Source organism: Xiphophorus maculatus, chromosome 23 (genome assembly GCF_002775205.1).
Source record: "Xiphophorus maculatus strain JP 163 A chromosome 23, X_maculatus-5.0-male, whole genome shotgun sequence".
Classification (NCBI taxonomy): Eukaryota; Metazoa; Chordata; class Actinopteri; order Cyprinodontiformes; family Poeciliidae; genus Xiphophorus; species Xiphophorus maculatus.
Window position 1 is genome coordinate 32,156,188 of NC_036465.1, and position 14,470 is coordinate 32,170,657.

Sequence of the window (14,470 nt, forward strand, 5' to 3'; positions counted from 1 at the left end):
CAGTATAAATTGCCACCCATTACTGAACAAAGCTCCCCATGACAACAGTATTTTTTTCAATAATAAAAAACTCAAACTGCACTGTTCCAAATTATTATGCACAGCTTTTCTAAACATTTTATGAATTATAAAGAACTGCAAACAGTCATTCTTTGAATGTGCAGCATTAAGTGGTCACATGTGCTAAAATCAAAAGTTATTTTAACAGACCGAGTTACATGTTAAGATAGGACCCCTTCTTTGATATCAGCTGCACAATTCTTGCATCCATTGAACTTGTGACTTGGTGGAGTTTCTGCTTGAATTTCTTTGCAGGATGTCAGAAAACCTTCTCAGAGCTGCTGTTTTGATATGAACTGCATTCCACCCTCAGATCTTCTGCTTGAGGAAACTCCAAAGGTTCTCAATAGGGTTGAGGTCAGAGGATGGTGACCACACCATGAGTTTCTCCCCTTTTATGCCCATAGCAGCCAATGACACAGTGGTATTCCTTGCAGCATGAGATGGTGCATTGTCATGCATGAGGATGATTTTGCTACAGAAGATACGGCTCTTCTTTCTGAACCATGAGAGAAAGTGATCAGTCAGAAAGGCCATATACTTTGCTTGCTATATTTTCACACCTTCGGGGACTCTGAAGGGGCCGACCAATGATTCTCTCCCCATGATTTCGACCCAAAAAATGACTCCACCACCTCCTTGCTGATGTCACAGCCATGTTGGGATGTGGTGGCCATCCACCACCATGAGTTAAATCCGCTGCACTGTGCGTAGAGTTGCGCAATAAACAGGAGATTTAATTTAATGCTGCCAATGTGGCTTTAGTAGCTCTTCTATTTCATGTCTGTTGACTTTTTAATAAAAGTCACAGAAACTGTTTTTTTTGTTTTGCTAGAGTTTATGGGATGAGATTATCAAATCTCCGCGCGGCCGCGGAGATTTGATATCACCCACTTAGTCCACTTAGTCAGAAAATTCTTTCTGACTAAGTGGACAAAGCATTTGGTATGATTTGGTGCATCGTGTAACCGGAAAAATAATACCAAAAATAATAACAAAATAATATAAAACCAGTGTGATGTGTGACTATGAGGCGAGCGTGAAAACTCCTCACCAGGCTGATCCTGCATGATGATTGGTTAGCGCTTGTTGGTTAACCAGCTGCCAACTGGGTCAAACACACATAAATTTTACAAGGAAGACAGAGCCACACTCTGGGCAGCTTGTTGAGATGTAAACGGCGTACATAATTGTTCGTTCACAAAGATAAATCATTCTCACCACTCCTCAACTGGCACTTCTGAATTTGCGACTACAAGTTATTCCTGTGCACAACCAGAGCTAACGGGGTGGGTTTTAAACTCCTACCTTGAGTTCTCCAAAGAAACATAATTTCTCACAGGAAGTTGATGAAAATATTGTTGTGAAACGAGATATCCACTACCTGTTGCTCGTTGTTGTCTCGTCTCCCCAGGTCCGTTATTGTCGTGTGTAAAAGTGAAACCACAAAGACAACAGTTATTGTTCAACTTCATAATCAACCAGAATTTATTCAAACAATCAAGTACATAAAATCACATCAACAGCTAAACATAATAATCAGAAACCAAAGCCACAAAGAAGAAATTAATTACCTTAGAAACATACAAAGACGCGCCTTCGGAGACCAATGCATGTGGCAGTTAAGACAGTTCCACCCCAGTGATCTGACTAGCTGTTTTAACTCAATTACTTTTATGTCAAGTTTCTACTGTTTTTACTGTCTGATGCGTTCTAACGTACAGTTTAGAGGTGGTCTCAAACAGCCATTAATGACGTGTTGCTGTTTGCATGCCAGAAACCATGCAGGTGTTACCAAGGCCAAGGGATGAATTCAGTGCTCTCTAAGCTATCCTCCCTTTCCCAGGGCACGAACGATAGATGTGGTCATTTCATACAGAAACATTTTACACAAGGAAGCGGGACCAAAGTGTATCAGCTATCCGTTTTTTTATCCCTTCAAACTGCCTTAAACTGGTTCCTGAACCGTACAAAGTTCTCCTGACTTCTCTGACACAGGGCATCAAACAGCTGATTTTGACTATAAAAATTAGCACACGTTTCATATATCCTCAAACTGATAAAACAGACATGAGCAGTTTTAATACCAAAACATCTGTTACACTCAATATTTTCTGATTAGTTTTCAACTCTGGTTATAATGAACTAAAACATTTTCAAATGAATATATGATTTATACACTCTTAAGAATGTAATCTTATATAAAAAACTACTGATTATACTAATTTTAATCAAATTGTGCTCATATCTAAGAAAAATGTTCTACTGATTAAGTTATGTATTGATTAAATAATGAGTCTAAATCTAACCTAAACTGAGGCCTACTCAAAACAATCATGATCCGTCTAATATTTAAACATGCGCTAACATTAAAGCTAGCATTAAAACTAGCATAATTAAACTAATATTTCCAACAATATCCATACAGGTCAGCCTATGTCCAGTTTGAGTGACAGGAGGCATGCACGATCCCGCTGAGGTAAAGTGAGGTAGAGCAGCGAGGCAACGCGCAGAGGCACCAGCAGTGTGATTGGTTTGCGCACTGCCGGCTTCAAATGCATAAACTATAAACCTATCAATTACAAACGTATCCTTTAGGAATAAATCTGCTCCGCTACTGAAATGTTCAGAGCATAAGAGACGCTTGCAGTCTGGCTTAGAAAAACAAAAAAGAATTAAGCAATTTAAAAAATAATAATAATAATAATTATTATTTTCCTAAGAACATAAACAAGCAACACTTAGCGTGGCGGGGTTCTAGTAATCATGGCGGGCCACCAGGCCATAATACACTGGGGGAAACCTGGAGTTGTGAGGACAGTTAAGAGAATCATCTGGACTGCACCATCTGTAAACAATACAAACAGTATCATAAAATAATCTTTATAAAAAATCAAAGTCTGTGTAAAAGATATTCAAAATAATTCAAACAAAAAAAAACCTTACTGTCCAGGGCTCGGCCAATTACAAAAGATACCTTCCAGCCTCAACATGGTTTGTTCTCCATGCTGCCCTCTGGGACAAGGTTCAACAACTTCAAATGCAGAACAAAAAGATTCCACAACAGCTTCATCCCTTATTTCATGAGCCTACTAAGTTCCATTAATCTTTTTATTGTATATATTTATATTGATACTTTTTGCTATTAATTATTTTATTATTGGAGCCTTCCAACTATATTTTGCTCAATATGTACCTTTTTAAATGTGAAGTTGAATGACAAAGCTTATGAGTGTTTGTGTGTATGCTTGTGAGCGTGTGTGCATGACATAATGCTGCATAGCAGCACTATAATCCTAATTTGTGTGTATGTTTTCTGTGTATGCGTGTAAATTTCTGTACAGGTGTGTTTTGAAGAGCCAGAGGCTGTTAGAGTAACACCCGATCGACGCATTGTTCCTCATCAGCACCATCTTAGAGGACAGAGAGGAAGCTCAAAATATTGCCATGGTAACTAGAAATAAGTTATACATAATTTTGTATAATTTTTAAGTTTAAACAGCTTTATTATATTTATGCCACATAACTTGCGAAAAAAGCAGGTTTTACTGTTCTGCTTCAAATAGTGTTTGAGTTTTAAATGTTATTCACTGTTTAAAGTAATCATTATGAATTAATCAATAAATATATAAAGTTGCATTCCAAAAGTAAAATTTTTTTTATCAACAAATGCTTAATCAATAAATTCACATTAAAACAGCATAATATTTTTGGGTATGGAGCTTTATTAATATGAATATTAGATAATAAACTAGATTAGAAATTATCCCTGTGAATTTGAAATGTCAGACTCCTCTCCCAGGCACACAATCACTAATCTATCTTTTTCTGTGGTGAGTTGGAAGATGTCCTATGGAGCCTCCTGCTGCAGGACTTGTCTGGAACCCAGGCTGTCTTGACAACGCAGAGCTGAATTCCACTTTGGCCCTGAAGGTGGAGCTTCTGTCACTTCAGGTTCATGCTGTTCTCCATATTCATCCATGTTTTGACAAAGATGATCTGTTTTATCTGGTTGTGCGTCTGATCTTCTCATGTAAAGTAAAAGCTTCAGTGCATTGTAAAAGTTCTCCACATTTTTTCACAACATTTTTTCACAACTTGAATCAGAATTTTATGTGACATTCTAACACAAACTACTACAGAATTATAAAATGGAAGAAAAAATCACACACTGTTTTCTCATTTGTATAAAGCAATGTAGAACTTTTATCTTACCGTAGATGTTATACCTGGCCTGGCATAGAGTCAGGTGTTTGATTAGTGACTACTGCATAGTCACGTGTTGATCAATGGCCCAGTCCAAATGCTTGCACTTCCACCCTTGTGTCCTTCAAGGTTTTCAATTCATCGCTAAATGTGATGTTTTGAATTAAAAAGCGGGAATGTGGCAATGTCTTATTTTTTGTTGTCCTTATTGAAAAAAAAATATAATAAGGCACACATCAGTTACTAAAATGTTTGATATGATAAACTGAGCAGAAAAAAATATTACCATAAAATAACAATAGTGGCACAAACGGTGTGAAGAAACTTAAATTCAGCTACAATTTGGGATAAAGATTGAGCTTTTATGTTGCTGCAATGTTTAGGTACTTCATTAAATAAGGTAATTTCACTTAAAATGGCACTTTTGAAAAGAAACATTTTATTATTACCACAATTTGACTCGTCATGCTTCATGCAAATTTTACTACATCAAAACTTAAAAGCAGAAAACATTTTGATATAAAATTTTAAAATCTTTCTAAAAACTTTAATAAATTCTCAATGTCTGAGTCACAAAACAGGTTTATATTGAATTTCTTTTGCAGAAAGTCATCACAGAGAAAACTGCATACATCATTGTGAAATTAGTTAAATTTTATGTGGGAGTGGAAAAGAAGGGTATTTGGTACGTATTTTGTTTAGAGATATCCAAATTTTTAAGCAAATGTTTTCTCCTCAGGTAGGGCTGGGCGATATGAGGAAAATCTAATATGCCAATATATTTTTGCTATATCACAATACACAATATATATTGTGGTATTTTTAAATGAGCTGAAACGTTATTTTAAACTATAGACCCCTTGCAGCATGATGTCACCCACGCAAGTTCCCACCCCCATTTCCCTGTTTGATTTAAATGTAAGTTCTATTTTGAAAGGAAAAGGGATGCAGTGCTTTTCTATTAATTATATACACTATGACGAGATAACAAGGCCAGAAAAAGGTTTTAATAAAAAAAATAAAAATAGGGAAGCAGGTCAGTTTTAACTCACAATAACTACAAATCAATGGGAGACTTGAGCTTGTTTAACTGCAATGAGACGGTCCCATCTGGGAGTGATGGGACAGTCTCCCATCACTGTCCCACACTTTGCATAAGCAAAGTGTGCTGCTTATGCAACACACCAAAGTGTGTTGCTTATGCACATTGTGCTTGGTCTCTAAGTACCAAGCACACTTGGTACTTAAAGCAGGTCTTAAAGGTCTTAAAGCAGTTTTGAAGGCTTCATATCATCCATAAAATTCCACCCACGTGGCATTTACTGTGCATACCAGTGCTTTCAATGTAAAAACAAAAGTTTCAGATCCTTTTAATGCCATAGAAATATGGGACAGAACCATGAATGATGTTTTTCAATAAACCTATTTCTATTGATTGTTCTAGGATACCACTAGCATGCTGGATTACAGTAATATATTCCATGCAATGTAAAAAACAAGAAAGAAAAAAAAACTCATGTAAAACCTAAAATTTGAAAGGACAGAAACATTCCCCTATTCCTTCTGATAAAAACGGTGGGTGATTGAAATCCATACCTTTTATGGTTCCTGAAATATCGACATTTGTTTGGAGGCATCGTTTAGCACAGTGACTACAAAAAATATGTCACATTCAGTACGAAAACAGCAATGTCAAAAGCTCAAATTATTTCCATGTGTTAATCAGCATAAAAGCTGTTAAACTGCCCAACTTCAAAATGGCCACTGCCTTGTTTACTCCTGAAACTGGATGATTGATTGCCATTAATACTCAGGACCTAAAACATTCACTGTGAAACACAACGGACATTTTATATTGTAATTCTCAATTCTGCCACAGGATGGAGCAGTTTCCCCCACGGGGTGAAAAATTCATAAAAAGCTGAATATTATAAAACATATGAAGGTTATGAATACCAAGAGATATAGCCGGCATTAGAACAGCAAGCTGAATAGTATAAAAGTTGAATGGTGAAAATGGCACAAAGTATACAGGAGAAGAAGCGCGGTGAAATTTACAGAGCAACCAGAAAAGTGGAACTCAATATTGTAAATGCCTACAGCATTCACAGTAGAAGAATAGAGTGAGGGAGGTGTACAACATGGAACAAATTGCAGCAAAATTACAGATGAAAGGTGACATCCTTATAGAAAAATGGTCCACAGTTCAAATACTCATTTCAAACCACCGCTAATGGAGATTGCAGTTTCTATGTTGGAGGAGATTCTTGCCTGTGTTGTGAATTAATTTAGTTTTCTTTTTTTTTAAACTGTGGACAAACAAAGCCTCCAGTGGAGCACAGTATGAGAGGTTACACATATACAGTTTGTAAAATGCATTATATGTATGAATGTATGTGATGTGATTTGCACTGGAAACTTTGAATAAAAAGTTTTTTAAAAAGCAGTAGCTAATCTACCACAGCGATCACTTATATTAATATAATATATTAATATAAGTGATATTAATATATTCTATATATTAATATATATGTATCTATAGTGGCAAAATACACATCAAGCCTAAAAATCTAAAACTGTAACGATCCAAATTTTCTGTTTTATATGGCGGTAATGTTTGAGTGTCTTTGGTGCTGAATCCTGATTCATAAAGTGGCGTTGTTGTCAGTTGCTATGGTAACGAGTCTACATGTAGCGTAAAGCTGACACCGAGATCGAATGAGTGGTTTTGACGTATTGTTCCCATTACATAGCACTTACCTACATGCCTACATCTCCAGGTTTCATTTTAACTGAATAGTTCTACCACAACAGTGCAACTAGAATGCCATGTAAAAGAATAGTCTTATTAGTTGGTAAAATAAATTTATTGTACAGCCTTTTGTGGCAATAGTTTTATAACATGTTTCAAAAATTACCTCATTTTGTTCGACATCCTCCATATAAAATCTGAACTACTGCCAAATTATTGATCCAGCGCTGTTTCTCTTCTGATTCCTCTTCATTTACTGTCTCATTCACAGCTTACCTCAAACTCTCGCTGTCACCATACTGTTTGTTTTCTCTGTGCAGCATGACTGGCAGAAAATTTTCAGATTGAGAGGGGGGAGGGACTAGCGATAGATTTGTAGGATGTCGCATTAACCATACTAGCAGTGAATTTGACAGTGAAAACTTAACATTTGAACAAAAATTTAAAAAAAATTATTTCCTTTATTTAACCAGGTAAACCCTGTTAAGACCTAGATCTCATTTTCAAGAGGGACCTAGGCAGAAGTCTGCAATACACAACAACCTGGTTACACAAAAATAAAACCAATTAAGAACCAATGTTCACTGAGCAATTTTTGTTTCACTCTGTTTTACATGTGTGAATATTGTGGAAATGCTGCTCTGTATTCAAGTCATAACTGGGCCTATAAGTCAATGCATGGCTCTGTTAATCATGTTATTAACAGAGTCATTAATAGTAACTCTTATGTCAAGTAAAGTGAAACAAGTAGCACCAGTTATAAAGACGTCATTAAGTGTTATTGCAGTGTCACATGCTTTGCTAACAGGGTCATTAATATAAACGTTTACCTAAAGTCAAGTGAAAGAAGTGGGACAAGTTATAAAGATGTTACTAAGTGTTATTACACTGTCAACTGCTATAATAAGACTATAACTACCCGCATAATTTTAGAACAAACCCTTTTGTACTTTGGAATAAAACAAAGGATTACTTGTTCTTCCTCAAACAGAGGGTTTAACTTCCGGTTCAGCATGCTGTGACTCTGACATATTGATAAAATAACTAAAACAGAAATACTTTTTCCTTAACTTAAGAAAAAAGGTCGTTTCAACAGTCTTAACTTTTTTTGCTCTGATCATGTCCGCCATGTGCTTCGTTGTAGCAATCCTGTAATGTTCTGAAAACAGGGAGATTTTCTTGTTGTCTTCATTTCCAGGAAGCAGCTCTTTGAAGGTGTCTGGAAATGCTCAGAAATTATAGGTGTTCTTGCAATGGCGTTGTGGTCAACGTTAATCATGGTGAAAGCCTTGTCATGAATTCAAACGTGGTGAATCTCTTCAAGACATTCTCATAGTGGGTGATGACATAATCCACTGTGGTCACTTAAAAAAGAAAGAAAAATAAACAAAAAACAATGTGATCTTAATTCAGCATTTATTTAATTACCAATTCAAGAATGTCCCTTGCTGCACACTCTCAGAATGGCAAACAACTGTCTAGTAACAGTGTAACTAGTTGTTGTAAAGAGCAATATAACTATTTCTTAGTACAAGTAGCATAACGACTAGATCTGAACAAAATTATTCTGATCAAATATTTATTTGGCAGAAGTTCATAGAACCTACCACTGATGTTATTCAGAATTAATCATTTAATGTATAGTTTTAGGCACATGAGTGAATCTTTTCCCTTGGTGAGCATTCAAAATTATTTCCAACCAGATACTCTGGCTTGTGGATGTTTGCAAGAAGTGTATTAATAAATAAATACATTAAACACCAGTTTGATATTTGACAACAATTAGTTGTCAAAACATAACTTATTAACTCAGCTGGTGAATGTTGATTTCTTCTCTCCCTTCCCCACTTACCTGTCCCTTCCCACCCCACTTCACCAGGAGAAAATAGTAACACAAAAATTACTTACCTAAATTTCTTGGGGAATATTTCATCTGCCTCTCTCTCTTTGGTCAAACATGAACTATCTTTTGTGGCTGGTACTCATTAGCATCCTTCACATGCATAGCATGTCTTCAGTAGCATCCTTTGTCCCCGCCCCACCATTTGTCCATAGGCTAAAATGAGTCTTCATGTGGTTAAAGTTGGCAAAGCAAAGAACACAAACACCATGTCATCTTAGCCCAGTTGTTAAATAAAACACATAAAGGATAACAGACTAAAATAGTAGCTTTTAATTTGCTAATTAAAATTGTAGGGAAAAAAACTTTAGCTACATTAACTTACAGCAAGGTAGCATTGGCTTGAATTTCTCATAGCTAACTTTACAAAGAAATAGAGATATAGTCAATGTTTTTTTTCTCAAAGAAAATCTGAAGTTAAAAAGATACATATCTCACATGGAGTAGATGACATACTTTGGCTTCATTTTAAACAGGAGGTCTGGCCATTATAACTTGTGCTAGATAGGCCAACACAATGGAAAACTTTTTCTTCACCAACAGACTGCACGCCTGTTGATGCACTGCTTCCTCTCACTGGTGGAGACGGCATTATGCACTAATGCATTTTTGTCTTAGTGTCAAGTTTACATAAAGACATTTAAAACAATGTCAACTTTGCATAGCACTTAATGACATTGTTATAACTGGTCCTACTGGTTTCACTTTACTTGAGGTAAAAGTTAATTACTTTTAAAAGTAAAAGTTAATTACTTTTACTTGGGGTAAAAGTTAATTTACCTCAAGTAAATTAACTTGAGGTAATGCCATTTCATTGTTATTACACAATGAAATGGCATTTCATTGTGTAATAACTCTTAATGACATGGTTATAACTGGTGCTATTTGTTTCACTTTACTTGAGGTAGGAATTAATATTAATGACTGGTCTTATAGTATTTGACAGTATAATAAGTAAAGTGGAACAAGTAGTACCAATAATAAAGATTTCACTAAGTGTAGTGAAATCTTAATTTTGGTACTACTTGTTCCACTTTATTTCAGGTAAAAGGAGAATATTAATGAATATGTTATTAAAGCTTTTGGCAGTGTTATAACGCTTAATGATGTCTGTAACTAGTCCAATGTGTAAGATAAAACATTAATGACATAATTACAATGGTCTTGTGATTGTCAGTTAAGACTCATAACAAATTATGTTTTGTATCTTTGTGTAGGGATACACAAAGATACATAACATTTAAAATTTTGATAACTAATGACATTTATGATTATGATTATAATCTGCCATTATGAAGGGTGCTAATTCATGGTTCATGGTGCTTGTTTAATGTCAAGTTGTCATAACAAGGACTTTGTCTCGTTATGACAATTTGACATAAGTCAAGTTGTCATAACTATATAATGTCATAACAAAGATATGACATAACATATCTCTGTTATGTCAGCGTTTCATAACAACGATATTTTTTTCATGGTTAATAAGTTATCATAACAAAGACATTTAGTCTAGTTTAATGTCAAGGTGTCATAACAAAGACATTTTAAATAGTGTCAACTTTGCATTAAAACTCATTATTTACTGACTGAAAGTTAATGACAGTCATAAATATTTACAAAGACTTCCTCAACCCAGTGTTTAAAAACACAAGTAAAAAATAATAGATGTTGATTGATGTACTATTCTACAATAAGAGTTAAAAAGTAATAAAGTTAAAAATAAGTTAATAAATATGTTCATAAATATAGATAAAAAACTGTGAAATATGCCTTTAGTGATTGTTTTTGGTGACGGATTGAACAACCAATAGCTGGCACAGTCTGATTTCACATCAGCCAATAAGGTTGATTGTCCCGCCCCTTTAACTGCGGTGCTGAGATTTTGCTCAGATTGCGTCAGACACGCTTGAGAGCTCAGAGCTGACGGTTGTTTCCGTTACCTAGATAGCTTGGAAGATCTTATTGAATTTGATGAAGAATCTTGGAAATTGGTGAAAAAAAAAACAATATTAAAATAGTTTCGCAAAATATATAATTCAAAATAGAAAAATCCGTTTTTATTAAATCTCAGAAGGCTTCCCTTGTGAGCGGCTGAAACCCGGAAAAATCCGTTGGTAGAGTCGGAGCGTCGATGAGTGATCGCACGCGCTCGGCAGTTGGCTCAGTAAATTCGTTGAAAATACCTAGTAATTGATCAAATTTAATAAAAATCTAATTGTATTATAAGATTTATTATTATTTTTATGTAGTTGCACTTATTTTCCTATTAGCACAAGTTCTAATATTTCAAGGGTGCTAATTCATGGTTCATGGTACTGTAATGTGCTTTTCTATTGGCATTACTTAGGAACTTTCTGTTCTGAGTAGGTCAGAGCTAATGTGAGCTTTTAATCCACATTCTGATGATTAATATAGTGTTAAAGATGTACTTCATTCGCACTTTTAGATTGAAATGTACAGTATGTATATGAATGTATATATGTATAACCACGTATGAGCTAATGTCTTTAGTTTTACTGATGTGTTGGTAATATTGAAATCTGATAACTTGAACATTGTTGTACAACATGGAGAAAACTTGAGAAATGATGGAAGATCTCTTTGAACTTCATTGCTAATAGCATCCTGTATTTTAAGATGCTTTACTCATGCCTTATTCCATGTCAGGGTTTTTTGTTATGGTGCACTTTTGGCCTGCAGTGCCCCGAAACCCAAGATCATCTTCTTCAGAACTTTGATGGCGCCCACAGGACCTAGTGAGCTGGTATATGGTGACCTGACTGGTCACTAGCCGTGAGACATAAACTGAATATTTGACAGACACATTGAAAAGACTAAACAAACATCGAAAGAACATTTCACATGCACATCGACAAGACTGGATTATTTCTTTTCTTTTTTTTCTAAAGCACGCAATTTTTGTTTATTTGTAAATGTGGACCCACAATGGTTCATTATATTAAATTCTACTCTTTCTTATAGATATTGTGTGCTCTCCTCTGTTGTTGCTCATACCTAGGCTCCCGCAAATTTAAAATCTTCTGATCAGGCCCAATTTTCTTTATACTTGTGTAGTGTTGGTAGTAGTTATTGAAGTAAATTAATGTACCTACCATCTACTATTGTCAGGTGTATTTGAATTAACCTTTCTTGTGGGTTACATTTACGACAGGTGTTATGTCATATTTATGACAGTGTCATGTCAGTCTTATGCATAAGATAAGTAAAGTGTCACCGAATAATGTATTCTTGCCTGGGTTCTGAAGGCAAAATGTGCAGTAATGGCTGCTAACAATGTGACGTTAACTGACAATCCCTCTATTCAGGGTTTTCACTTATCCTGCTTTCTGAAATGGGGCCCTGGTAGTTTCTTGCCATATGTTTTCATCCATCCTGATCCTCAAATATGCTAGAAGTTCAAGACTGAGCAGATAACCATGTGAGCCTGTTCCTTGTCCTGCAGGAGATGGAGTTTAATTCCAAGAAAGCCCTTCAGCAGACTCTGCTGAAATCAAGAAGGACCAAGACTTTGATCGATGCCAGAGCAATTGAAGGTAACCTCCACACACAGGGTTTCTCAGAGACCCTATTGTACTCATTCTTGCTGCCTGAATTCTCAATCCTTTAGTTCCAACTAAAGGATTGAGAATTCAGATGTTTGGTTCTCTTGCTGTCTGCAGTGGTGAATGTCTCTCCCTCTCAACACCTCTTCAACTCTCTGGTGAGCGTCAGTGTGCAGGAGGATGAGTTGCTAAGCCAGGTGCTGCAGGCCAAGCTCATTTTGGCCCCACTGCCTTCCCACTATTATAAGTCAGCAGAGAGCCCCTCCCTCAACTTCTTCATCACCTCTGAGCTGTTCAGAAAGAAACCTCTCCAACAAGAAGAGGAGCCAGCCAAGTGTAAACCTTCCCCAGTGGCATGCCCGGCGTACTCTACCTTTGACCTATACAGGAGACAGAGATGCTGGGAGGCCATACCCTGACATACACATTAGAGATTTTCATCTATAAATGTAACCTATATCTGTTCTTTATGTTGTCTCAGAAAGGGGTCTGGTTTTATATTCACTTATGCATTTAGCCTCAAGGGCAATCAGGTTTGATTACATTTGTTATTATATGCTGTATTTATTCCTAATATTTTATGTGAAGGCTTTAAAATTAGTTTTCTGATTCCTCTGTGTAAAAAAAGTCATCATTAACAGCTGGTTTAACCAATTGTGGTTCTTGTAAATGCTTTTCATAATATCTATTTAATTGTTTTAGTGTTAAACTTACTAAAGATAAATTTTCAAATAAACTAGGTTCTGATAGTGTTCTTTTCCACTGCAGCTACCTACTCAGTATCAGGGGTTTCTGTAAAATTAACAGTTCAATCAACTGTCACTACTTGCTCATCCAGGAGGAGGGATTGCTGTAAGTGAACATCATTAGCGGATCTTAAGGTGAGGGGAGACTGGCAGCTGACATGCTGCAGTAGAGCCCTTCTCCCCAGCTGGCCTTTATGCCCTTAAAATTATGCTAACAAAAACTAATCGATAAGCCTCCAGTTAATTAACTAATTAATCAAAAATGTGTAAATATAAACTTAGGTCCTTCAAAAACCTTATGGTCCTGTGGTCAAACACAGTCTGACTCACATGCTGCGGTCACAGGCAAGTTGACAAGCTAGACTATCAGCAACTCAGCAGTTTCTGAATTCCCAAACTTTCTCCAGTTAATGTTTAACACAAAGTGGAAAGTCACCCTCAGCAGATATTTGCAATGCATAAAATATCGGCTGATGGTGGCATGGTCCATTAATTGCTTGCTAATAATGAACTAACTGGGTAAGGCTCTTAAAAATTACCCCGGACTATAAACCAAGGAACAATAAGTTTAAATACAAAACTGTTCATGTGAGGATTTTAGGTTGTTTTGTAGTTTGACTTGAATCTAGTTTCATTATTATTTTGTGTTAGTTTCTTATTTTGGTCAGATCAGTCTTTAGGTCAGTCCTTTCTTAGTTATTCTAAATTATTTGGGTTCCGAGCCCACAGAAGCAAGCGGACGGCCAATGCAGGGCATGGCCGTTTGTCTGCTGAGTAGTTAGTTTCCTGAGTAGGAAACCCTATTGAATTTACTCTGTTTTTCATCATCCTTGTGTCTTCTTCTCTGCTGAAACTCGTACTGCAGCCTATTTCTTACAACTTTTATTTGGTATCCGGGTTCAGGACCCACACATGTATACCTGTAAGTATCGCTATGGCAGAAAATACGGTTCTAAGCTTATAACTCGAAAATGTCAAGTCCTTTTAACAGATTTGATATGGGCAAAGTTTCCTAGAAATATTCTCCAACAGATGAGCCACTGTACAAAAAGATTTTGGTGGATTTTTTTTTTTTTTTCAGCTGAGAACCTTAAGTAATACCTTAGCCAAAACCAATCTCACCCCCGAAGATCAACTCTGAGCCTAATAAAACTTGCCACAATATAAGCTAAAGAAGAAACAAAAAGTTATTGCAGTGGATTATTTTATTTTTTGTCCATTTATGATATAATAGCTGATTAAA

At 35.9% G+C, this 14,470-nt stretch overlaps 1 protein-coding gene across 7 annotated transcripts in view; it reads left to right on the top strand.

Moving 5' to 3' along the window:
• LOC102233287 (protein phosphatase 1 regulatory subunit 35-like) overlaps nt 1–13,211 on the top strand; it is a 42,507-nt gene extending 29,296 nt beyond the window's left edge. For 5 of the 7 annotated variants that reach the window (XM_023329014.1, XM_023329018.1, XM_023329016.1 and 2 more), the window contains 4 exons: nt 3,405–3,510; nt 3,899–4,014; nt 12,382–12,472; nt 12,599–13,211. In XM_023329014.1, the coding sequence (XP_023184782.1) occupies nt 3,405–3,510; nt 3,899–4,014; nt 12,382–12,472; nt 12,599–12,900 (615 nt within the window). In that variant the 3' untranslated portion in view covers nt 12,901–13,211. The remainder of the gene's footprint in view (nt 1–3,404; nt 3,511–3,898; nt 4,015–12,381; nt 12,473–12,598) is intronic. The other 2 variants (XM_023329015.1, XM_023329020.1) reach the window with 2 other exon arrangements.
• Nucleotides 13,212–14,470: the final 1,259 nt, after the last annotated feature.